Source organism: Danio aesculapii, chromosome 18, assembly GCF_903798145.1.
Source record: "Danio aesculapii chromosome 18, fDanAes4.1, whole genome shotgun sequence".
NCBI lineage: Eukaryota > Metazoa > Chordata > Actinopteri > Cypriniformes > Danionidae > Danio > Danio aesculapii.
Window position 1 is genome coordinate 46,904,417 of NC_079452.1, and position 26,603 is coordinate 46,931,019.

General features: G+C 40.2%; 1 protein-coding gene across 1 annotated transcript in view; it reads left to right on the forward strand.

Moving 5' to 3' along the window:
* tle3a (TLE family member 3, transcriptional corepressor a) overlaps positions 1-20,850 on the forward strand; it is a 32,531-nt gene extending 11,681 nt beyond the window's left edge. Inside the window, exons 6-21 of the mRNA XM_056477955.1 lie at positions 1,516-1,578; positions 1,713-1,817; positions 7,428-7,626; positions 8,768-8,775; positions 10,968-11,090; positions 11,173-11,223; positions 11,338-11,490; positions 12,120-12,249; positions 12,563-12,726; positions 15,128-15,201; positions 15,467-15,716; positions 17,408-17,655; positions 17,737-17,884; positions 18,534-18,684; positions 18,907-18,983; positions 19,399-20,850. Coding sequence (XP_056333930.1) covers positions 1,516-1,578; positions 1,713-1,817; positions 7,428-7,626; positions 8,768-8,775; positions 10,968-11,090; positions 11,173-11,223; positions 11,338-11,490; positions 12,120-12,249; positions 12,563-12,726; positions 15,128-15,201; positions 15,467-15,716; positions 17,408-17,655; positions 17,737-17,884; positions 18,534-18,684; positions 18,907-18,983; positions 19,399-19,506 — 2,052 coding nt within the window. The 3' untranslated portion in view covers positions 19,507-20,850. The remainder of the gene's footprint in view (positions 1-1,515; positions 1,579-1,712; positions 1,818-7,427; positions 7,627-8,767; positions 8,776-10,967; positions 11,091-11,172; positions 11,224-11,337; positions 11,491-12,119; positions 12,250-12,562; positions 12,727-15,127; positions 15,202-15,466; positions 15,717-17,407; positions 17,656-17,736; positions 17,885-18,533; positions 18,685-18,906; positions 18,984-19,398) is intronic.
* Positions 20,851-26,603: the final 5,753 nt, after the last annotated feature.

Sequence of the window (26,603 nt, forward strand, 5' to 3'; positions counted from 1 at the left end):
TGCAGTCCACCTTTGTTTATTAGTTAGGGGTAATAAGTTATTGCGAACATTGTATTGTCATCGGATTGCCAATGTGAAGGTACAGTATTTATTACATAGTTTACTATGCTACAGTATTCTATAGCATTCATTAACAGAGTTGTACACATACACTTTACTATGTGGTTCAAAAACATGTTTGTTATAAATTACTATAGCGTTTTTTCCTCATGCGGATATTTTCCTGACATCATGAAATAACTGATGAAAGCATACAAAAGCATGGACGCATAGTCTACATTATTGTTTATTTACTTTTGTAAGGGGGAATAAACTTGATGATCTTACCATCAACAAACATTCACCGCTGCTGCGCATATAGACGTTAACGTTACGGTTGTTTATTCTGCCGAAACGCCAGTAAAGATATGGATTATTGCAAAACAATACAGAGATTTCATTGCAGCGATTACATGACAGGGTATGTTATTTAAATGTGTGGTGGTGTTTGTATTTGAGTTGTATAACACATTAACATATTTAAATGCATAGTTAGGCCTGTATATAATCTTTATTGGTGCTGTCGAACGAGTTATCACGTTCAAAAAAAAGGTTTGTACACATGGATGCATTGAATGTTTATTACATGCCACATTTTCTTCTGTTTTTTAGCCAGTTTCTTGAACTTTCCCCTATTTATGACCAAAACCTTTGTAAATCTGTAAAAGCTGTTCGGCATTTCTCATTTTGGCTGATTTAAACGGTTATAAACAACATAAAACAGAAACATTTTGATGTTCTGTTAGCGATTCCTATGTAGAAGAACCACTTTCTGTCCTCATTGCTGGTCATCATTGACGTCATGTGAAAACAACCTATGTAACAATCAACAAAAATGCTGGAAATCTGCTATTTAGACCATGTGTGTACAACTTTTATATGGTTCAAATTCATAAATTTTGAATTTATAAAACTCCTTTATTGTGGTCAGCCCCTAAGTCGTCTGCTTCCAACATGTCCTTGGGGACTGTCTACATTATTTAACATCCGCTAAACAACAGGAGTTGGCAGTCATTTTGTTGTGGAGACAAATGAAATAAAACCACTTCTGCAGGCTTTTCTTTTTTTTAGTGCAATTACATAATCTGAGGTGATAATGGTCGAGGTGTAAATGTGAAGTTGTGAGCGCTAAAGGAAGTCCTGCATTCTAGTAGACTGTACCTGCAGGCTGACGGCAGCTGAAGTGCTGGGCTACTCTTAACACAGCTCCAGCGTATCTGGCTTGTTCTTCGTGTGGTTTGGAGTATACACTCATCGCAGCTGTGCTCTCTCTCTCTCTCTCCCCTGGGCTCTCATAATGTTTTAAATATTTCACATGTCAATATCACGCAGTTTGGAGTGTGCCGAGTCAAGCGGTTCTGATTGCTGTGGTAATTGGCTTAATCGTTGGGAAACGCTAAAAAGGCTTAGTGGTGCTCTTTAACAGAAGTAAATTAACCCTTTTTTAACTTTTCCCTCTTTCTTTTCCTTTTCCAGACCGAGATTGCCAAAAGGCTCAATGCGATTCTAGCCCAGATTATGCCTTTTTTGTCACAAGAGGTGAGCTTTATTTACATTAAAGCTTTATTTTGTTCTGAATTGTAATATTTCTTATTATTTAAGAACTTTTCAGATTTTTTAGATTTGCTTGGGCTATTTATTGTATTTAACCAGTTGTTTTCTTCCTGTTTCAGCACCAACAGCAAGTAGCACAAGCTGTTGAGCGTGCAAAACAAGTGACAATGACCGAACTGAATGCTATCATCGGGGTACGTGGACTTCCCAATCTGCCTCTCACCGTGTGTACCCCTTTAATTACTTTATTTGACTCTATGATTAGGGGCAAACCTGCACGGATGTAGAACCAAAGGAACCATTTTAACCGAATTAAAGATTCATTTTTGAAATCAGTAGCTTTTTTTTAATCATGTGCAGGTTTGCCTCTAAAATGAATGTTTTTTGTAATGTTGTAATGTGCATGCTTGCTGTGTGCTGATTGAAATATATTTGTGACTTGAGTGAGGTTTTGTATGTATTTTACTAATCTTCCTAGGTTTGCTACATTAATGACTGATGTAGGGTTTACACTATATTAGAAACTGTAAGGTGATGTGTAATGATTGTTTATGGCACAATAATGAGGTGTCACGTGTTTTCCATTGCTTTCATTTACCTCTTGACCCCAGCGGCATTATTGTTTATCTAATGTACAGCCGGACTGTTGACCAAGCTTTATTTAGTCCCTTCTATATGTGGTGTGAGTGTCCCCAGAGTCTGCATCTAGAAGCTGTTCAGAGCTTTCTTTAGAGGATGGATACCTTTAATTAGATCAGGTTTTACAGGGGAGGCTCATTCCTCTCTGCTGACCTGGATTGCATTGGGAATTAACAACAAATAGGATTTTGCACACATCCCTGAGCTACTACAGCCATTGCTTTCTTAGAAACGCCCACATCTGCCTTCTAACAATCACTTATCGACCGGGGGCAAGTGACCTGGATCTTTATCATTATGTAGGGAGAAACAAATCTGACCCCTGTGCATCCAGAAGTAAGGCTAGCTCTGATTACATATGTTGACCCTGCTTTGATTCCTCTTCAGCCCTACAGCTGAAGAGTCTGATAATGGAGAGGTGAATGTTTGAGGGTAGCTTTGTGTTGTCTGATATCGGAATTCAATTAGATCCCTGAGCATTGACACTTACTCCGAGGTGATTCCTGAAATCTGAACAGGCCAGTCATGCGGTCGCTCTTAAATGCCATGTTATCTTTAGGAATGATCACTTTCTTTCATTACAGTAGACCTACTTTAATGACTCCTATTATTTGGTAGCTTTTAAGAAGAAGCAAATATATAGCTTGTCTGAGAGCTTTCTTTCTTTCTTTGAGTAGTATTTGTAATTCACACAGTAGGCAATGCGTGTGCGTTCACACAGGTGCCAGAGTCCTCATAAATAGTATAAGGCAGAGGTGAGATGTGAGTTACACACACACACACACACACACACATACTCACTCAGAGCAGAAACCAGCATCTCTTATTGATGAACCTCAGGGCCGGTAATAGGATGCATCTAGGGCAGCGGCTTTTTTTTTCTGCTGTGCTATGACTTTGATCAGAGGTCTAAACATGGCCTCCTCTAGCAGCTCAGCACTTTGCCCCTAACCAACTGTATATATGTGTGTGTGTGTCTACCAAAACCATGTTTATTTTCAAAAAGCAAAAGCATTTCCATCCCCATTTTATATTTTCCTCAGTTCTTTCTCTCCATGCTCAACCTCCTCAGTGTTTTGTTTGGATTGGTCTGAATATCAGGAGTTTATGGCCTGTGGTTGGCTTTGGAGCTCAAAGTGGTTGGGCTCGGCAATATATTAAATTTTCACGATTTGATGGGTGTATAAAACCTAAGCATCTTAGTTTAATGGTGATTTTTATTGTGCCGGGCCCTATGATGTCTGTGATGTGGAAAATGCTGACAGTGTGGCTGAATCAAGTGATTTCAAAATGGAATTCTAAACAGATCAAAACAAAAGTTTGGTTTTACTCAACAATTGTGGCAAAAGTAAAGGACTGCTGCTACTGTTTTTCTCAAAGTTGTAACAATAATATTAATGAATAAAAATATTTCTAAATTTTTAAGGATTGAAAAAATATTTTATTATTAACAGGAATAAAGCAATTTGGTAAATCATTTTATAAACTTCTAAAAAATGTAATTGTCAAAATTATAGAATAAATGCATAAATGTAATTGTTAAATAATATGTTGAATAGGCTCTAGGTTTCAGTTTACTTCACATTGCAGTGCTTCCAACACATAGACTTTACTTAGACAGGCCACCCAGGTATATTAACAGCTGCCCAAATATATTTGGTGACATTTATTTTTTTATTATTGTCATCCTTTTACAATTTTTTTGTATTTGCCCAGTAACCAAACATCCACAATTAATTAACTAATGGAAAATCACCTCTCGCCATACAAGTTTCCCACTTCTCGTTGTGTTTAAGAGAACTGTCAACACTCAATTAACGCACCTTTTGGGACTTAAAAATGCATCCATCCGGGGTTTCTTCTAAAATGCCCGGGATTTGTTTTTTTTTTTGTTTCGTTTCTAATCCGTCTTCATTTTTATTTTAAACCTGGTTTACTTTCGCTTGTCTTCACAGCTGACAGTGCGTGCACAGCCGCAAGACTGAGGGAAACATTATTTACAGATGAAGTCATAATTATTAGCCCCCCTGAGTTATTAGCCCCCTGTTTAATTTTTTTAACGGAGAGAAAAACATTTTCATCACATTTCGACACATAATAGTTTTAATAACTAATTTCTAATAACTGATTTATTTTATTTTTGCCTTGATGACAGTAAATATTTGACTAGATATTTTTCCAGACACTTCTATACAGCCTAAAGGACATTTAAAGGCTTAACTAGGTTAACTAGGCAGGTTAGGGTATTAGGCAAGTTATTGTATAATGATGCTTTGTTCTGTAGAATATCGAAAAAATTGTTTAAAGGGGCTAATAATATTTACCTTTAAAATGGTTTAAAAAAATTAAAAGCTTCTTTTATTCTAGCCAAAATTAAACAAATAAGACTTTCTTCAGAAGAAAAAACATTATCAGACATACTGTGAAAATTTTCTTGCTCTGTTAAACATAATTTGGGAAATATTTAAAAAAAAGAACAAAGATTTAAAGGGGGGCTAATAATTCTGACTTCAACTGTAATTAATTCTTTGATCTAAACAACTCTGATAATTTTCTATGTACTCAGAGAGGACGAAATTATGTCTAAACTGGCTGCAAAATGTTTGTACGTGGTTTATGTTTGTACGCCTTATTTAAATAACCGGAACTTTTGTAATTCTTATACTTTTTAGAGATTTTTATTCCACAGATGTTTTTATTCCTTTGTCATTTATTTCTCATTAGCTGTACATTTTTTTTATTTGATGATGTTGATATATTTGCTTCGGCAATACTGTATAAAATGTCAGCAGTGGATTTTACCTGTCACTGGGTGCACATGGCTCCTGAACAGTGGATTTTTTTTATTATTTTTTTTTAAATGTTAACCCATTTAAAAGAAACCGTGTATAATAAATACAAATATTGTTAAAAATAACTTCGCATGTATATTACCACGTGCCGTGGTTAAAAGGTGTGTTTCAATCCAACTACCACCCCAAGTATATTTCAAACCTGTGGGAGCACAGCATTTAGTCCAATGGTAAAAATATCAAGATATAATTGTTTGACCTTTTACCTAGTCCTGTAAGTGGACAGCCTTGTTGGCTGCCAGTCATTTGCTGTGAGTGTATAGGTGGATCTGTATTAAGCCTACCCCCCTGTTGTGCTGTGAGGCCAATTAAGTGTGTTTGTGGCCAAGAGGGCGAATCATGGGGCTTTTTGTTTTTCGAATCCCCCCCAGGCATGCATGTTGCATGGTTACATCACTCTCAAGATGGGGTTGTTTAACATACACACCAGAGAATAGAAGCAGGCATTTGTCTGATTTAGCCACTTATCTTTTTTATATGTCTATTGTTAATTGTTCGCACTGGGCCTAGATTCATTGTTTTGCTGTAAGAGGGGGAGATTAGCACCAGTTGAGCCGGTCTTTATGCAGGAATATTAAATTACTGGAGACGTTTTATTTCTTTATTTTCTTGTCTTCATGGCCGGGTCTCTAATGAGGGTTCTCTTATTGTCCATGCATATTACACATCAGTGGCTCATTAGCTGGAATGAGCAGGGAGGATTCTCCCCCGTGAATCAACGGCTTCTTTAATTTCCCATGTGGTCAGTCGTCATCTCTGAAGCCCCACACACACACACTCACTTCCCCCACTTTTTTTTTTTACTAGCGGTTCACTTCACTTCCTGACACATCCACACGAACATCCTATCACCAACACTGTTTCTCTCTTACAATCACTCACTTCCACTCTTGTCTCACTATCTCTCTCCTTTTCTCTTGCCCTTTCACTCTCTCTTCAAGAACATGCGCCCACCACCCACGCTCAGTGCCTCGGTACACACACACACTCCCTTATCACATCTCCTCACAGATCCACACTCTGAGGCACAGCTCATAATTGGCTTGGCAGCTCTGTTGTGTTGGGGAGGGTAAGGTTGCAGGTTCAAATCCCAAGCGGAGCTCTTCTATATACCATTCGCTCTCCTGCCAATCTCAAAGGCCCTGAGTCTCAATATACAGCCAGCTGTGCAAATAATCCGCAAAGCTGTTAGCAATTATACTTACCCCGAATAAGGGCCTGTGATGGACATCTTAATAATGATTTACCCACTGGAAAAGGGCAAGCTTTTGGAGCATTCCAGACTTATAAATAAGCCTTTCGTATTGATATTTACTTATGGCATGGCATTAATGACCTGCTGATAATTCTGAAAGGTTGTACCACCGTGATCGCCATACATAGCCAATAACATCTACCCTTTCCACGTCAAGTGGAGAGGAAAAAAAACAAAACTTTTCAAAGAATGACCGTAAATGGTCATTGATTGACTGGTGAGGTCTGTAAAAAGCTGGGCGGCACGTGCTCTAACAGCCATTTGAATAATTCATTCTTCCTGTGGATGCTAATAAATTGTAGAGGCTGTATTTTTGTTGTTGTTTTTTCTTCACTGGTGGCTCTGCTAAGTATTATTTAACCTTGCTTTTAAACTGCTCGCTTCCCAAGCTGAGTGGTTTTTAACTCTCATCAGTTTCCTCCAAGCTTTTCAAATATTGATGGAGGTATTGGAGGCTTGAACGTGTGCCAGAACAGGACCCCTTGCTCTTGGCCGCAGCCACTCGACACAAACGCACACACACACACACAAAAGCTGAGCCCAGCTGCTGTTGGAGTGGTGTTTAAAGTTTGGTTTTCTCGAGTGACTCATACTTTGTGTAATAACCAGACCCAAATGTGAGGGGAGTAAATATAGCCGGCCAACGTTTTGATGGGGCTAAGGAGCAGGTGGTGTTAAGCCAATGAGCTGACAGCAATCCAACGCCTGCTGTCTTTAAACTGTATCTTAAATAGGGCTTGACGACTCTCTTTTGGGGAGTGTGTGGCTGCGAGTGTTTTATTATTTAATGAGTGAATTTGCATGCTTTTTGGAATGATATTTCACACCGTTCATTGTGGTTAAGCAGAGAACCTGATATTTAGACTGACTAAATGTTCTGTAATGTTTTGGATTGCATTTTTTAGGTTTAGATCCAATCAACATAAAGGCAGGGTTGTTTGACTAGCAAGCTTGTGAGGATGTAAATATTCCAGGACCCCCGCCTGTGCTTCTGAATTGGTCTCCCAGAAGCTGTGTGCATAGTTTGTGGCATGGATTTCTCTACTCTTTTCCCTCTGGCCCACTCGTTGTCTGTCTCTCAACAGCAGCAGCAGCTCCAAGCCCAGCACCTCTCTCACGCTGCCCACGGCCCTGTGGCTTTACCTCCCCACCCTTCTGGCCTTCAGCCACCAGGAATCCCTCCGGTCACCGGCTCTGGCTCAGGCCTGCTGGCTCTAGGAGCCCTGGGAAGTCAGCCACACTTGCCGGTGAAGGATGAAAAAAACCACCATGACCTGGAGCACCGAGGTAAGGAGCAGTCACACACACACTGCTCTCATTTAAAGCCAAGAGAGTGGAACATTAGTCGCTCAGCCATACAGACCTGTGTGAATCAAAAGCTTGTTTCGAAACACCCCCATTCTCCCCACCGCCCTGTTCATTATTATTACAGCTCTTATAGGCTGCTGACATTATTGACCTTCTTAGGTCCGCTATATAGGACTATGCTGTTTTCATGGCTTACCATTTAAGGATGTTTTCAGAGAAGAACGGAGATTGTATAAAGTAAGAATACCGCGATCAGGTTTTTTTTTTGCCTAGAGTCATTTGATTTTGAGGATCTACCAATACCTAAACCTGATCCGATATTTCTAAAATACATTGAAAAAGAATGAAGAGTGAAGAAACAGATCCAGGACGTTCCTTATTTTTTTATTTAATTAGTCTTATTTTAACATTCAACATCTCTGTTAACAAACAGAGCTCTTCTGTGAGGTAGCTTGAACAATCAAGTAATAAATAACATCAATTCTTCACTCTTGGACAAATATCTCCTCAACTTAAAATACATGACAGGCAATTCCAAGTTTCCATATCTCACACTTTGCTATGGCAATGTTGTTGTCATCCACCTTAAAATACCTCCAGACCGCAGACATACTCTCACTTTGCGATTTAAGCTGCTTCCTTGTTCTACTTTGTCTGCATTTAACCAATGCAACAAAGTGATGTCATGCCGCACATGTTGTTTCTGTGTGAAGTCAAGAAAGGTCAAATTTTGTGCCACCGCATAACTATAGATGTGTTTAAAGATAATGAGAATATATCGAGTCCTGATCGGGAGGTAATGTCCAATTCCGATCGAGTCTGAAAACGGTGGGATCGGGCCCGATTTCCGATCACGTGATCGGATTTGGACATCCCTAGTATAAAGCAATTGATTGTACATGTGACTGTGTGGCTTTAATGATTTGGCAAGGTTAATAAAGGACAGATGCTAATAGTTTGTTGCTAGTATTGTGTACATAACGGGCATATTCTACCTACTGATGAAATTATAGGTTAACGCAGATTGTTTTTCAGTCAGGGTAACTGACTTTTGTTTATCTCTGTTTTGTCTTGCCGTTCTGCCTGTCTTTCAACGCCAACCGGGGTCTGCTGACTACAGAGAGCACGGTGAGTATCAGATTTCCAGTTGCCTCAGTTGTCCTTTTCTCTTCCACTTAATAGCTCTGTTCTCAAACCTAGTGTGCTGCCTACATAGACATCAAAACTGTATGGAAAATTTGACACTCGTTTGATTTTGGTGGATTTTGTATGTTGCAAACACTGATTGAAATAATCTGTATTTTATTCAGCTTTTATCTGTACGTTTCTGTAAAAAGGCTATATATGATATTACTTTTGTCCAGCAGTTTGGTTTTACTTACATTGAGGGTTTAACAGCCTTCTTGGCAGGAGCACACCTTAAATGATACCTTAATGATGCCTTGGTAAGCGGCTTGCTAGGTTTTGAAACGGAGCAAATGTGTCTTAGTTTTACCGGGTGAAAAGCACCTCTTGGCCCATTTCATGCCTTAGAAAATTTCCATTAATGTAAATGTCAAGTAAGATCCTTCATCCTGAAGCACACGCAACTCGTGCACAAAATGGTAATCTGCGTTCATTAAAATGACTAATAGAGAAACAAGCTTTTTATGAAATAAGCACTCGCATCTCTCCGCAGATGGGAAATGACTCGTATTACAGCGCACAGATTAGCGCGGCTCTATAATTTCATCACAATTAAAGACGACGTCGACTCCCTCCCTCCCTCCTTTGTGGGATTTATTTTATCCCTCTCCCCTCCACTATCTCCACTTGTTTACCGCCCCTCTCCGCTCTCTTTCGCTGGCACGATAAATATGTATGAGCACAGTCGCGGGAATTGTTTTCCTCCCTCTCATCTCTGTGCCCTTGTAAAAGGCATTTATTCGACGGGGCTTAAATCTCTCTGATGGCTGATTGTGGCCGTGAGATTGGGTTTCTGCTGGCCCGGCAAGCCCTGAATGGGTGCAGTCATGTCTGAAGGAAGGGGAGCTCCTCTGGCGGTTAGCAGTCCAGGCGCTGTTGTGTGTTCACTGCTGCTGTTGTCTAAGGTCATCTGATAGCACGCTGGTGACTCTCCTTAATGAGTCACGCTAAGCATCTCTTTAGAAGGTCAGACATCATGCAAAGAGAGCAAGAGAGACAGCGACTATTGGGCGTTCGGCCCAGTCTGCTACTTCATCATTTCAGCTTAGTTTCCTTTTATGCTCCCAGTGATCTGGCCGCATTTTCCCCTTGTGAATCTTGTTGCCTCACACTGAGCGAAGGCTCTTGGGACGGGATGAGTGAAGCTTCAGGAGCAGGATTGCTTTGAGAACGCGCCCAGAGAGAACCCTCCAAGTCTTGTTGCATATGGAGAACGACTGCTAAATTCTTTGACTCCACAAAATATCGTCATTGTGAGTATGGAATTTAGCCACATAGTCACCCACCATTTCCTGAGTATGCAAGTCCCTTTTTCCATTTTCCTGTTGCCTGTCGGGACCACAGACCCACAGCGTGTTGGAGGAATGGCTCTGGGAGATTTCCAAATAGGAATCAATGGCTATTACATGCTCTCTCACACACACAGCCCAAGTCAGACTTAGAGATAATGGGCCGTTGTTCGACACTAACATGCTGCTCATGTCTTCCTGAAGCTGTTTGTTGTCTCTTTTAGAAGATGGAGGGAGTGAGGTGGGCGAAGGAAGGGAAAGGGTGATGGGGCAGTGAAAACAAGCCCCTCTTTGCTCTGGTTAACTGTGTCTACTCTGTAGTTCAGCCAGCACATTTTTCTGTGTTTAGTCTACTGTGGGTTGTTAGATACGGCTTGGCGAGTCTCTTTGTATTATGTTAGGCCTGTTTTGGGGTTTTGAGTCGGATAGCTGGAATGGATAAATCGCCTTTGGCTTTTTAAGTGTGCGGTTTTGGAGTGATAAGAGCTATTTTGTCCTTTTTTTCTTTTTTTTCTCCTCCTCGCTGTTGATTTCCCAGCCTGGATCTCCTTCAGATCCGACAGCTGTGAAGTACCTGTCATTTTAATGGTAATTGTTTTTGACTCTGAACCCAAATTTATTTGTCACTACCTAAAAACAGAAAATAAACTGGAATCATGTTCGGATATTAATATCTTGTGCTGCAAGAGGTTGATGGGGTCTATGGGGTATTTTGAAAGCCATTTGGAGGTTTTGTTCAACCGAACAAATTGAAAACCACCCAAAGATCTAGATCTACAAATGAATGAGTTGTGTTAAAGTAGTCTGATGGCACGCATTTATATTTCTTCTCTTTCTCTCTTTCAGAACAACTCCATCTCTCCATCAGACAGCCTGCGCACAACCAGTGAGAAGCACCGTGGCTCCTCCGATTACAGCTTAGACTCCAAAAAGCGCAAAGTGGAGGACAAGGACAGCATGAGCCGATATGTGAGTGATGTTAACTTGCATTATAGATTGTTCTGTAGCAAAATGCTCTGCATGCTAACTAGCTGACTTTCCATGTTTTCAGGACAGTGACGGAGACAAAAGTGATGATTTGGTGGTTGATGTTTCCAATGAGGTGAGAATTATCAAGTTGGGACTGATGAAATTGAATGCATGAAATGTGTCGTCATTCTTTATGTATGTAGACGTCAATGTTTATCTCCTACATTGATGTATTTTTGTTTTCTAGGACCCTGCCACTCCCAGAGGCAGCCCTGCTCACTCGCCGCCAGAGAATGGTATAGATAAGCCCCGCCCAGCAAAAAAGGACACACCCAACAGTCCCGCCTCTGTGGCCTCATCTGGAAGTACCCCTTCCTCGAAAAACAAGGAGCATGGCCATGTACGGAACTCTTTCTCATACACAAGCTGGCACCATTTAATTCCGCTTGCTGCATTTACGTGTATCAGCTCTATTTATCCGGATTTCACTACTGTAATAATCGACGGCGCTGCATATAAGATTTGATGGAATGTGGGTCTGTGCCATTGAAGCAGAATTATAGGATATGTTTGAGGAAAAGCGTTTGGGTGGGAGGGGGCAGCTAGGGAAGCCTGAACGCCCTGTGATCTTCCACTTTCTCTAATAGCTCAGAAGTGAATGTCTGTTTCCCAGCCTCGGCTTTAAATACATCTGTAAATGTCAGGGATAATGCATTCCCATAGCTGGATCAGTCGTGTCTTCCCTGCTAATAACTCAATGCGTTTAACCATTCTGGGCCTCTGCATCAAAAAAAAAGATTAGAGGGAGAAGCGAGGGAAGGATAAAACGAGCCTCATCTCCATTGTAGCAGTAATGGGTTTGGGGATAAATAGCAGGGTTTATAGTTTCGTAGGAGTAGTGAGTTTGTCAGAATTGGATTGGATTAGGTTCTGGCGGCACTTAAATCTTCTGCCTGGATGCTGCCTCGTTTGGGGGGATTTTAACTCTGTTTTCTCTATCTCTCTTTCTCTCTTCTCTCGTATCTGCAGAATGACAAATCTTCCACGCCTGGTCTCAAGTCCAACACTCCCACACCTCGTAACGATGCCCCCACACCAGGTACCAGCACCACCCCAGGGCTGCGGCCCATCCTGGGCAAGCCTCCGATGGAAGCTCTTGGTGAGTTTGTAATCTACGTCCACAGAGATGTTGTTTGGCTATCACTTCCTGCAAGTGTGCAACACAAACACAGCCAATACTGTAACCAAAAGAGACTTCTTTGCATATGGTAATAATCCAAAGCTTCAGCAAATTTTTTAGGCTTGCCTTTTTAACAGAGCTTAAAGTAGCTTTCATAAAACTGGTCTTTGAAGCAGCTCAGTGTAGGCAGGTCTTTGATTGAGATTTATCTCCCTGCTCCCGAGTTCAGCTCCTTTTCCCTGTGGTTGACTGATGCTGATTTATGATTGGCTGTGTGTCTATGTGTCTGCAGCCGCCCCTGCTCTGCGCACCCCCCTCACTTACCCAACTCCCTTCGCCATGATGAGCCACCATGAGATGAATGGTTCTCTGACCAACCCTGGAGTCTATGCTGGCCTTCACATCTCTCCTCAGATGAGCGCGGCTGCTGCTGCTGCCTACGGGCGCTCGCCCATGGTGAGTAATTGTGTGTTTGTGTGTGAAAATAAGCACCTTGGTGGAAGAGCTGCTGTTAAAACATTATTATTTTGCATATCTTGAACTTGGACCTTTCTGGAAACATTAAAAACGGAAACTTTAATATTTTGGTTCTCATGCACATCCACAGAAAACAACTAATTGATTTCATGTGAAAATACTGCTTGTTAAGAAATCTAAAACTTAATGTATCTGCTTATTCTCTTTGGCTACAGGACAGGGCCTGCATGTTTTATACGTATACATTTGAACATTTTCAGAATTTGGCAAGGGGCCACCTTAACTCAAAGATTTGTGCCAGAAAATTGAGATGTATTGAGGATTATTTTGGAATCAGATTGTAACTCTCTGAAACAAAATCGAATCAAATCCGGTGGTGCCTAAAGATTCCCACTCTCTACTCCAAAGTAGGCCTCACCTTACCTTTCTCTCCCAATTTCTTCCTCTCATTTCTTTTTATTTTCTTGCTCGATTTCAATCTTACTCTCTCACCCAAGCCCCCCAACCTGAGAGTGGAGGGAGAGCGCGAGGTGATGTAGTGTGTGTGACTGGGTGTGAAATGAGCGTTACATTGACTGGGCTCTCAGGCTACCTGACTGCCTGCCGTCTGATTGCTTCATCCTTTCGGTTAAATGAAGGAGCAAGGCACGAATCATTCCTCTTCGGTCGCATGTTAGTTTTCACAGTATACATTGATCTAGTCAAGTTAAAGGAATAGTTTACACTGCAAATATCTAGGTAGTCATTATTTAGCATTGTATATACTTGCATTGTTCCGAACCTACAAAGGACCTAGAGAAATTTGGGAGGATTGTATTAAATGGGAACCAAGGCATTCAAGTTAAAAAGTGCATAATTATTAAAAACATAAACATACACTCACCGGCCACTTTATTAGGTACACCTGACTAACTGCACGTTAACGCAAATTTCTAATCCGCCAATCACATGGCAGCATCTCAATGAATATAAGCATGCAGACATGGTCAAGACGATCTGCTGCAGTTCAAACTGAGCATCTGAAATGGTAAGGAAGGTCATTGTAGTGACTTTGGCATGGTTGTTGGTGCCAGACGAGCTGGTCTGAGTATTTCAGAAACTGCTGATCTACTGAGCTTTTCTCACACAATCATCTCTAGGCTTTACAGAGAATGGTCCGAAAAAGAGAAAACATCCAGTGAGCGGCAGTTCTGTGGGTGCAAATGCCTTGTTGATGCCAGAGGTCAGAGGAGAACGGCCAGACTAGTTCGAGCTGATAGAATTCGTAATTCAAATAACCACTCATTACAACCGAGGTATGCAGAAGAGCGTCTCTAAATGCACAACACTTCCAACCTTGAGGCGGATGGGCTACAGCAGCAGAAGACCACACTGGGTGCCACTCCTGTCAGATAAGTACAGAAAACTGAGGCTACAACCAAAACACAGGCTCACCAAAATTGGACAATAGAAGATTGGAACGTTGCCTGGTCTGATGAGTCTCGATTTCTGCTGCGACATTTGGATGATAGGGTCAGAATGTGCCATCAACAACATGAAAACATGGATCCATACTGCCTTGTATCAACAGTTCAGGCTGGTGGTGGTGGTGTAATGGTGTGGGGGATATTTTCTTGGCATACTTTGGGCTCATTAATACCAATTTAGTATTGTGTCAACCCCACAGCCTACCTGAGTATTGTTGCTGACCATGTTCATCCCTTTATGATCACAGTGTACCCATCTTCTGATGGCTACTTCCAGCAGGATAACACGCCATGTCATAAAGAGCGAATCATCTCAGACTGGTTTCTTGAACATGACAGTGAGTTCACTGTACTCAAATGGCCTCCACAGCCACCAGATTCTAATCCAATAGAGCAACTTTGGGATGTGGTGGAATGGGAGATTCGCATCATGGATGTGCAGCCAACAAATCTGTAGCAACTGCATGATGCTATCATGTCAAAATGGACCAAAATCTCTGAGCAATACTTCCAGTACCTTTTTGAATCTATGCCACAAAGGATTAAGGCAGTTCTGAAGGCAAAAGGGGGTTCAACCCGATACTAGTAAGGTGTACCTAATAAAGTGTATGTAAATAAAAGGGTTTATTTAGTTTCTGATGTTATGTTCTGAGGAAAATCTGTTGAATTCAAAGCATATCATTCAGACCAGTTTTGAATCCAATGATTCATTAAAAATATTAATTGAAAAATAATTTTTATAATGTGTATATATATATTTAAATGCAACTAATCAATGGCACATTAGTATCACTATAAAAATAAATACAGATCTTACTGGTTTATATGATGTGCAAGTTATGTTTGCACAATTTTTTTCCTTTTATTTTTTGATCGCTGTACTAATCCAGCATGTTTTTATTTTGCTTCTGTAGGCGGGTTTCGAGCATCCTCATATGAGAGCTCCCGGCCTCCCTGCCAGCCTCACCTCGATCTCTGGAGGAAAACCGTAAGTGTCCGTCAAAGATTAAATGATCATGACTAACTCGTAGCCGCACTAGACCGCTCTCTATCCCAGCACCATTTATGTAACAGTTCCACGAGAGCGCTTAAGAGCACAACCTTTTCCACCTCTTAATACCTCATTTCAGACTACTTACTCATATTGCTGTAATTGATTTAATTAACCCACTTCAATCAGTGCGCTGTTGACTACTAGATTACTAAAGAGGTCTGTCTTTCTCCCTGTCTGTCTGTCTGTTTCTCTCTCACAGAGCCTACTCTTTCCATGTCAGCGCCGATGGACAAATGCAACCCGTTCCCTTTCCTCCAGATGCTCTCATTGGTCCAGGGATCCCGCGCCATGCCCGGCAAATCAACACACTCAGTCATGGTGAGGTTGTTTGTGCCGTGACTATCAGCAACCCCACGCGCCATGTCTACACTGGTGGCAAGGGCTGTGTGAAGATCTGGGACATCAGTCAGCCTGGAAGCAAGAGTCCGGTTTCTCAACTTGACTGCCTGGTAAGGGTGGAACCATACTAGTATTATTGCTCATGTTTTTATTAAATTAATAGTACTGTGGTTGAAATAAAAAGTCTGTTGTTTCATTTTATGTTCTATTGTTTATTTTGTGATGTCACAAAGTACATTGTTTATAGTGATACTTTTTCTTAATTTGGATGATGTAATCTTAGCATCATGGCGATGCAGACAGAAATATTAACAACAGATATGTAAGAAAGTTGATTGAAGTACAGTTTATATTTTGTAATTTATTTAGCAATATTGTTTGTTAGGTCTGTAATCGTTAGTTTTTAACTAAAAGTAATCGTTAGTTTTTAAAAAGTGACTTTAGATTCTTAATCACACATTTTTGCTTAAAGTTTTGAATAAAGTGAGAAAAATAATCAAATGAATGTTAGGGCTCCATGGTTCTGGCTAAAATGAATCACAATTTTTTAACTCAAGATCATGATTTTCTAACGATTCTGTAGATGTAAAATAAAGGTTAATATGAGTAGGCTATTATTATTGCTATTTCTGAAACAAATGGTAAAACAACAAAAATATTATTGGAATGATGTAGGCCTATGTGTACATCTACTTTAGGTTAAAATGCTGAATTTTGTGTAGACTTTGAATGGTGGACTTGAATAGACTTGTCCTAGTTGTTAATGCACAGTAATGTGATGACACCAGAATACAACTTTTTTTAATTCCGTAGTTGAATTATTATGTTTGAGACGTATGCTTGCAATATGTCATTGACAACATCAGCCATTTTTTTTTCCGCTGGTAAAATTAGACATTTGTATTATCAGATTCCCTCCTGCATTATATTCAACGTTGTATAGGCTTGAGTAGTTATACTGACACCGTTAAACATTTATTCTCATACACGACGCTTTGTGTGTGCTATGAAAGGAAAAACATATGAAATGATTGCAGTAATCATAACTCTAAAATGTGATATGATCATTTAAATGATGTACACGCTTTTGGTTTCACTTTCACTGCTGAGTGTGGTTCTTGTCATGACTGCTGTGACTTTGAGAAAATAAATTCAAATCACATACAAATCATACTTTCCACGCGGCTCCCAAATGATCGCTCTGTGTAACAATCTGAACGTTATTTACGACTTTATTACCTGTTATTCACAGCCTATGCAGGTTGTGTTCACTAAAGTTAACACAACAGCGCATCCTCTCTGCTAAACGCACAGCTCACGTGTGATTTCGGGGCCACGAAAACATCATTACATGAAGACATAAACGACATTTTGAGGGAATTATACCTTTTAAATACAGTGTGACTCTTTCAACACCATTTGGAGGTGTCCATGTTGCAGAGCAATGTATGTTAAACAATGTGAAGATTTGTGCGACTTAATGCTTTTCTCCTGAACTTGAGAATAGAATGGTAAATACGCTGGATTAAGATCGTGTGGAGGGTCAAATCGAGATCGTGATTTTTTTTTTTTTTTGTATTAGTCGTGCAGCATTAATAAATGTCAATTTTTATTACTTTAAAAAAAAGAAATGGTACTTTCCATGTGGTCAGCATGTAAATTTGATTTTTTTTTTTGTCTTGACATGAGATATTGATATGATTGTATGCTATATAGTTCAGCCCTTGTCCAGTGCTGTACATGCATGCTTTTTGATTCTTAAAATTAACAATTTGCCAAACTTTTTTTTTGCCCTCTACAGAACAGAGACAACTACATTCGATCCTGTAAGCTGTTGCCCGACGGCCGCACACTCATTGTTGGAGGAGAGGCCAGCACTCTGACCATTTGGGATCTTGCCTCCCAGACACCCCGAATCAAAGCCGAGCTGACCTCCTCTGCACCGGCCTGCTACGCGCTGGCTATTAGCCCAGATGCCAAGGTGTGCTTCTCCTGCTGTAGTGATGGAAACATTGCTGTCTGGGACCTTCACAACCAGACCCTTGTCAGGTGGGATTATTTCAGAGGTTTTGCATTTTGTTATAGATCTTTGAGGCCATTCTCTAAACCACTTTTTGGGTGAATTTTCAGGCAATTCCAAGGCCACACAGATGGTGCCAGCTGCATTGACATCTCTCATGATGGCACCAAGCTCTGGACAGGTGGTCTTGATAACACAGTCCGCTCCTGGGACCTGAGAGAGGGAAGGCAACTCCAACAGCATGACTTCACATCTCAGGTTAGACGATGGAGCATGATGGTTTCCATTTATGTTCCACTTTATTATTTTTTTTTTGGTTGTTATTGGGGATTTGGTTGTGCACAATTTAGATTTTTGAAATGCTAGTGTTCTACTATTCAATTCAATTTATCTTAATTTCTATAGTGCTTTTACAATGTAAACTGTGTCAAAGCAGCTTAACATAGAAGTTCTAGTAAATTTAAACTGTCAGTCCAGTTTAGTTAAGTTCAGTTCAGTGTGGGTTAATTTTCACTGCTGAGAGTCCAAACACTGAAGAGCAAATCCATTGATGTGCAGCTTCACAAGTCCCGAACCATGCAAACCAGTGATAGATGCTTATAAACTTGAAATTAGAGGGACTTTTGATGTTCATTAGGACTTTGGGGATGCCACTGTGCAAGAGATATTGTACATTGAACCTCTGAAGGGGAGTAAAGAAAGACTGGTTCCAAGTGGTAGTCTGAAACATAAAAATCAAATATCACCCCAATCATTATGTTTTAAGCCTTTATGCATGATTCTTAAGTTATTTGTTTTAAAAATAAAAATTAGATGTATTACATGCATTGAGAAAATCAAATTGGTTCATGCCAACTTTAATTGCAAAGCCACGATGTTCAACTTGTCTGCGTTTTCCTGTATGCAGATCTTCTCTCTGGGCTACTGTCCAACGGGCGAGTGGCTGGCTGTTGGTATGGAAAGCAGCAACGTTGAGGTGCTCCACCACACCAAGCCTGACAAGTACCAGCTGCACCTTCACGAGAGCTGCGTTCTCTCTCTCAAGTTTGCATACTGTGGTAAGTGACCGATTCATGATTCCCAGATTGAGGGCAGGCCCTCTATACATAACTCCACTAGAGCTTCTGTGCACTCTTGAAGTTATACGGAGTCACTTCTATATAACTGAACCTTGACTGTCCTTTTCTGCTAGGCTGTCTTTTATTGGGCTTTCTGTGCATGTCTCCATTTTGCTTGTACTCTGAACAGAGGTCTAATTACGTTTGATTTCCCTTGACAAGGTAAATGGTTCGTGAGCACTGGGAAGGACAATCTGTTGAATGCATGGAGGACTCCCTATGGCGCCAGCATATTCCAGGTACAGAGATCAATACAGACTGTCTGCAGGAAATGTGTGGGTTGCCTGAATCAGTAGAAAGGGCACAGTGACCGCTGGCTGACAGGCCGGGCCTCGATCAGCGGAAATGGGCTGGAGTATATCATTAACGCTGGGTCCTGACCACTTAGTGCGGATGTGGGTCTGTGCGTGCAGCTCGCATCTACCAGCTTAAGAGTAAATAATGATAACCCTTCAAGTGTTTATGACTGAAGGGGCTCGGCACGGACGCTAATGCATCGTTGGTGGGGGAGTGAAGTGCTTATGTATACAGCTGTCAGCATTTTCTTTGAGTAATAGAGGATGTCTGAAGAGTTTTATGCAGGGGCTTTTGTGCCACACGTGAAGTTAATGTTCAGATGTTTTTTAATGTGGATCTTTTTGTTTGTTCTTGCAGTCAAAGGAATCTTCCTCGGTCTTGAGCTGTGACATATCAGCTGATGACAAGTACATTGTTACGGGCTCTGGAGACAAGAAGGCCACGGTGTATGAAGTGATCTACTAGACTGAGAGGTAACAGACTGGAGCAGCTCAGGCCTCTGGAGGAGGAAGGGGGACACATAACTTCTCACTCCAGTGACTCTCCTAGTCAAACAGACAGGAACAGCCCTTGTCTGTCTGACTGTCTGTCTCACTCACTGACTTTTTTTACTGACTGACCGCAGACATGGACGATTGGACGCTGGGGGGGGGGGGATTGAGCTGCTGGGACTGGGACACAAATGTGCAGCCCTAAAGCCCCCACACACTCGGCTCTGTTCATATGGCACTAGAGAACACTCGTTCTTTCCTTCCTTGCTGTTTTTTTGCGTCAAATCTTTCTTTGGATTTTGTTTCCTTATTTTTTTTCTCACTACGCAGTGAGTGTTCCATAATGCTTCGTGAAGCAGCGCTTCATTCTGAAACTTCATCTGTGTGGAGGGTATGTGAAAAGTGTACATAATGGAGTATTAAAATGCCTTTTATAGATTTATATTTTGGTGTCCTGTTACACTTGTGATGGTTCTCTTTCTCTCTCTCTCTCATTCTCTCCTTGATGCTTCGTTTCCCCTCGAGGTTTGGAAATTAGATTAAGACGTTTTTTTCTATGAGGATATTCTATTCCGTTTTTTTTCTCCCCCTTTGAGAAGTTCATTTTCCAAGCTGACCTTTTATGGAAATCTAATTTACTTTTTTCCCTCCCTCCTGAAAAACCATTTTGAGCTAAATCGCATTACAGAGGCGTTTTTGTAAAGTGTCCTGTGGATTTTTTTGTTTTGTTTTTTTGAGTGGCTTAAACCCCATGCAAGGCACCTGAGACTGCAGTCGAGGCTCTCCGGAGGAAGGGCGGTTCAGTTATCTCTTTACCTTGCTGAGAGAACAGAGATCCTGCCTTGTACAAGCATGGAGTTCCTCATGGGGCACATGGACCTGGATTTGATTTATCAATTGGTAGAGGACTCCTCGCAAACCTGTGACTTCATTGTGCTGTTGTATGACCAGGACACGACATCTTGTCTTGTAGTGGAAGACTTGGATTAATTGGTGATTTCCCCTCCTCCTTCCTGAGTCCCAAGTGACATACACTGTGTTTTTTGTGCATAGTGTTCCATATACAGGAAGCACAGAGTAAAACGTCTATCGATAAGCCAAACGGACTGTAACGCTCACAGACATCTACTTACTGTCCAGCTTGTTTAGAGCATCACACTGTTAGTAACTCCCCTTCAAATCAAATACAGAGAAAAGAGCTGCAAGAAATGGACACGTCTCAAAACACACACCAAAGTATGTAGCAAACTGTGTTGTCACTGAAGATATGTACAGTTGTTGATAATTCAATAAACTGTTTTTGTAAAAAAAAATGAAATATTTAGCAATGTCTCCGTGTCGTGAACTAGTCTCTCACGTTGGTCTGCTCGGTGGGCATTGTAATGGTGCATCAATGGAGAGCTGAACTTCAAGGCTCTTGAGGAGAAGCATGACGCAAACCCTGCTTTTCGGCCTCTCTGAATGTTCTGGTGGTAGTGAAGCACTCTTATTAGGCGGTCAGCTGAGATGAATGCCCTCTCCAGCCCTTATTTTCTGTCTGTTCCTTTGTGTAGCGAGGGGCTCTCTTTGAGAACTCCATCCCCTCGCCTCTTTAGTGATGTTTTTGTAAGACTATAAAAGCAAAGACGGATGGTTTTGGCTCTGAAATGCTCTCTCTCTCTCTATGCTTTCCTCTTCTCTTTCCATAATGCCCCCCACATAGACACAAGTGTGCATTTCCTGAGTGCATCTATATAGCAACCCCTGTGCTCTTCTGGAACTTTCTTCCTCTCAATCAAGAGGTTGAGGGGCCGTACAGGGATGAAAGCTTTTGCTCCCTCTGAGAGTGCCTGACACTGGACGAGTGGATGGGCTGTCAGTCGTTTCCGTCCCTTTTCATGTTTTCAACAGATCTGCCGGAGATACGGACAGCTTTTCATTTACATCTTGTGTTTCTTATTGACAATGAAATCAGGTAAGCCTTCAGAGATCTGTGATCTTGGTTTCAAGAGGGGCTTGATCTTTGCAGGAGCTGCTTTCATCTGATTGGTGCACGGGAAAGAACATCCGTTTTCATTATTTCTGCACTCAGGCTCAAGAGTGTGTTGGTGCATTTTAGAAATTCAAAACGTAATAATTGAATAAGGATTACTTCAAAGTGTGTACTGATTGTAAATTGTGGATGGATTCTGCTGAACTTGAAATAATTTACAAATATATTAGTTTTTTCACTAATTTCTTGTTAGGAATTTTACTTGTATATAATTTATTTATATAAGAAATATAAGATATTTAATATATTTATTTAATATATTTAGTTAATAGGATTTTGCAGTGAATTAAAATTGGGAAGTACAACACTAGCTACGTTTCCATTCACCTATTTTTATGTGCGCATAGAAAAATCAGTTGATGGAAACGCCAAGATGCGCAAAAATTTTAGGAGTTGGATACATTTTTATTCGATAAGATGCGTATAAACTACGATGGAAATAATTTTATCGAACGATTCGAATTTTATCATACACCAGTATGCGCATAAAAAAAATCATGTGATTTGTTATTAGACATTATGTGATGATAATGTGTGTGAATGGACAAAACAGCTGGCTGAGCACATTGTAAAACATCTGAAATGTTGTTTTGGTAATTCTAAAATGCCATAACCATTTTAGTATTGGTGTTATTATATTATTAATGACCTCCAGAATAGTCAAGTGTGTCTGTGTCTCGCGTCTCATGCCTTCAAACGCCACCATGTGTTCATTGCATATCGGCATTGTCTTCTGAGGCGCAAGTCATTTATTAAATAAGAAAAAGATTAACACAGCTTCTCCTACCGCAGCAAATTCCATTTTTACTGTTGATATTTGGTGCCAGTTAATCAGTAAGTGACGATTTTGTTCGCTTTGACTCGTTGGATGGAAACGCTGCTTTATTCGCACAGCTCTTATGCAATATTTCAGTTTTGCGCATAAAGTTAATTCGCATTTTTGAATGGAAACATGAGCGGAATTACCAGAATTACCACAGTTTATCCATAACCTACAGAAGTTTTTGATTTATAATATATTAAATCTATACTTAATATTTAATGGTTACATTAAAAAATAACAACCTGCAAAAAATATTTTCTTCCATTGGATTGCGACCCCTGGGGTTATTATGCTAGATTAATGTCACAGCAATAGTGTTAGTTTAAGCAGATTGATTTTACGGCACCATGTTAAACATAGACACCTTATGGCGCTCGCGTACATTAAAATCAAAGCCCACGACTGAACATGGAAGATGATCTCCAAGTGGCGGTCTTTAAAATTATACCTTGTCTTGTGCTGTAAACATTTTGCCCACAATTCCCATTAAGTGAGGTTGATATTAAATCAAACGAATAATGATTATGAAAAATTATATGGTTTTTAGACTATTCTATGTGTAAAAGAGGCTAGTTAGTGAAGTGCTGTGCAGGTAAACCTTACTTCCCTGAATCCGAAAAGGTGCTCTAGCAACAGACACGATAGGCCTGGTGTTTAGCCTCCTTTAGTGCAACCGACTCCCATTGGGTGGTGTAGGACCGGCAGGGGTTACATTTTGCTTCTGTTTATATGGTTCCTATTGGTATGTGTGCACCGTTGTGTGCAATGTTTTTGTTTATAGCCATCTCTGAGCACAGTGGGGGTTGTGAGGCACTTGAGTTGTAATCTTAGGGGTCGCTGGCTGAAAAGTTTGGGAACCCCTGGCATATTGCAGTTTTGCTATCAGCATCTTTGAAAAAACTTTTCGACTACTTTCTGTACATAAGGTGACCCCAAATGTTTGAACTGCACATACTGTAAATTTAGTTCACTTGTGAAGTTGCATTCTAGTTAGGATGCTGCCTGTGTGACCAGTGCTTCACCTTACTGTGTTTTCACTTTCTAATTGGCAAACTTGTTCTGATGTGAATCTCATCTTAATCATAGAATGAAGTAGACTTGCTTCTTGAGTAACATCGTTGCCCATTCCGATTGGTATTGTCCATGTTGTGGATGTCCAGCCTTTGCTCCTCATGCCATGTTTCTGAGCTAACAGTTTCAGCTTTCATGGATGTGGATCAGCAGCAATGCTCTCCTGCTGGCATGAACTTACCTTTTCTTGTAGCCAGTGGAGATGGATGATGTTTCGACTGGCAAGGTCCTGGCACGGGGCTGAAAGACTGTAATAATGGCCTAATCACCTGAGCGTTGCCAGGCTTTGGCTTTATCTGGCATGGATGCGAAAGCCCCCTCGGTGCTGTGTGATTACAGCGTTTGATCTGGGTAATAATGTCTTTACTATGGCCCTGTCTGAGCCCCGCGGGCACTGCTCTGCACTAATCCACACAGTGCATTCTAGTGGAATCGCGTTACACAAAGACCACCAGAGTTCTGCAGAGGAGTGGGGAAAAGAGTGAGGGGGGTTGGACTGTGGTTGCCATGGAGACAGATTCCTTTTCACTGCTTTTCAATCTCCCTCCTCCTTTCCTCTCCCCTCTGCCACCTTCTTGCTCTTTCCCCCCTCTATCCCTCTTCTCTCTGGCTTTCTCTCTCTCTCCCGGGACAGATAAGCATGAGGACAGGTTTCTGTGTTTACTCGACACAGTAGGGCCCTCCAATCCCCGAGCAGGGCTGACCCTGATAACACTGCCTGTTACAGCAGCAAACCACTGACAGTTGATAAGCCGCGGTGCAGGCATCTCCCTTCCCCTTTCTCCCTGCCCGGGATAACCACAGCCACGCAAGCTGTGTTCATTTGGATTAGTGTGGATTCAATTGGATTATTCCTCCTGTGTTCAGAATGTTGATGTCCGAAAGCATGGCACTGTTGCTTTCTCTCTTTTTTTTTTTATTTTGAAGACTGGAAGGATGAGCTAAATGTCAGTCAAGAATCTTCAGTGAAGTTATCGACTGACTTCCTCATCTGCATGTTCATGTGCGCAGCAATAACTCCCAAAAATAGCTTATTGAATTAACTCGTTATCCTGCTTTACATGCAAACTTAACTAACAGCCTTTTACTAGGCCAGCAATTCTTTAGATAAGCTTTAGTTTATCTTGGCTCAAGAGTATTCCTTTAGTTATGTGACATGTGATCTAAAAGGGATAGAGATGCATGCAGAATTTAGAAAGACGTGTCATTAGTTACACTGGACGTTAACTTGCAGACATATGTAAAAATAAAATGCGCTGTAGCAAGATACTGATAATCAGTGTTTGGGAGAGTTACTTTTGAAAGTAATGCATTACAATATTAAGTAAACTAGTTGTGTAACTTATTTATAGTAAGTAATCTGTTACATTATTTTTGAGTTACTTTTTATTACCTGTCTGAGGCTTGATCTTTCAGAACTTGTTTTTTTTTTCTTCTCGTCCTTCTGCAATTGACAATGCACTGTATAACCTATAAAAAACACATCAAAAAGTATTTAAGGATAATGTTATCTAAGAACTTCCAACCCCAGAGCTAAACATGCCGTATATACAGATTATTGAAAGTTTAAAGCAATGTGTTTGCTATTTGTCTTAAGTAAAATCACTGTTCATTTAGACTATAATCCTCTTTTCTTCGATGCGTTCAAAATAATGAACACATTCTCTCATTGACTGCATGTTTCATTGTGACTATTTTTAATTTAGCAATTTATTTTGTAAAAGGATAATTAAACTAAAAAGGAACTCGCATTACATTTTTTAAAAATAGAACTTAAATATTATTAAATGTTTTTTAAAAGTAATGCGTTGCTTGTTACTTAGAAAAGTAATATTATTACGTAACTCCCGTTTCTTGTATTGCTTTAAGCCTAACACTTCTAATAAGAACATTCAGACTATCCAGAGTAACGTTTGGATGAATCTGGAAATACTGCAAGCATTCCTCTCAGTAACAAATAAACAGACAAATAAACAAGGGATGAGAAAACAGCAGTAAAGAAAGAATCTGATTATACCGGTATGGGTATGCACATAAGTTCTGCAATCCAACAGCATCCTCTTGACAGACTAACCATGTTTTGATTGAGCAAAATAGTGTTTGGGAAAATGCTGACTAGGCAATGAGTATTATCATTTGTAAGACATCTGTTATTGAACTAAATTGAATAAAGTTTTTTTAACTGTAGTTAAAGGGTTATTTCACTCAAAGTAAAAATTCCCTTATTAATTACTCTCCTTTGTCAAACTTCATTCAATAGTTTCTTCTCCTCAGTGTCAAGGCTGATTTATACTTTCACCTGGCACCTGCGCACACACCTCACGAAACTAACGAGCGTTTATACTTGACGTGTTCACTGTTGAGATGTTCTTTAAAATGACAGAGGCCGTAAAAAGAAACCGACGGTAAAATCAGATGGATAAACATAGAAGTATGAAGTTTCCGGAACTACACCATATTAATATCATTCATGATTTTTAAACACATAATTTTTATGAATTATGTTAATGATTATAAAGATTTGTATAACCATTCAAGATTTTTAAATTAAACTTTGGTGCATCACTTGCTTTTCTTCATATCCCTGACAGATTTACCTAATAGTTTATTAAAATATCAGTGACTACAGAACATGGGTTACTCTACAAATATATTTTTTATTATGGTAAGAGTAAAAGTAACAAAAAAAAGTACCCTTACTAAAAAATGCTGACGTTTTGTTTTTAAGATTAGCCCACTCCACAATTCACAAATTAATGTCTGGCTAGTTTGTGTCCCCTACTTATGCTAAAAAGGAATAATGGTCCAACATTCCTGACCAATTTCACCAATACGGCCTAGAAAAACAGGCCATTATTATATTGTAAACCGATGAGTTCAAATACTCTTCCAGTTATTAAACAAATAATTTGTTGCTTCGTTTTAGTTTTGCAACTATTAAATTGTTTTAAATTTAGAATTGTTCTATATACATCAGTGTAACACCTATTAATGGTGGAAAAACATATTCTGTAATTGTGTATTAAAACCACCTGGGTCTCCACTTTTGCCATGGCCTCTCTTTTTGGTTTTAACAAACTTATCCCTCAAGCTTTTTTAAACTTTTTTACAAAAACATTCTCCTTTCCCACGGCTGTTGCAATTT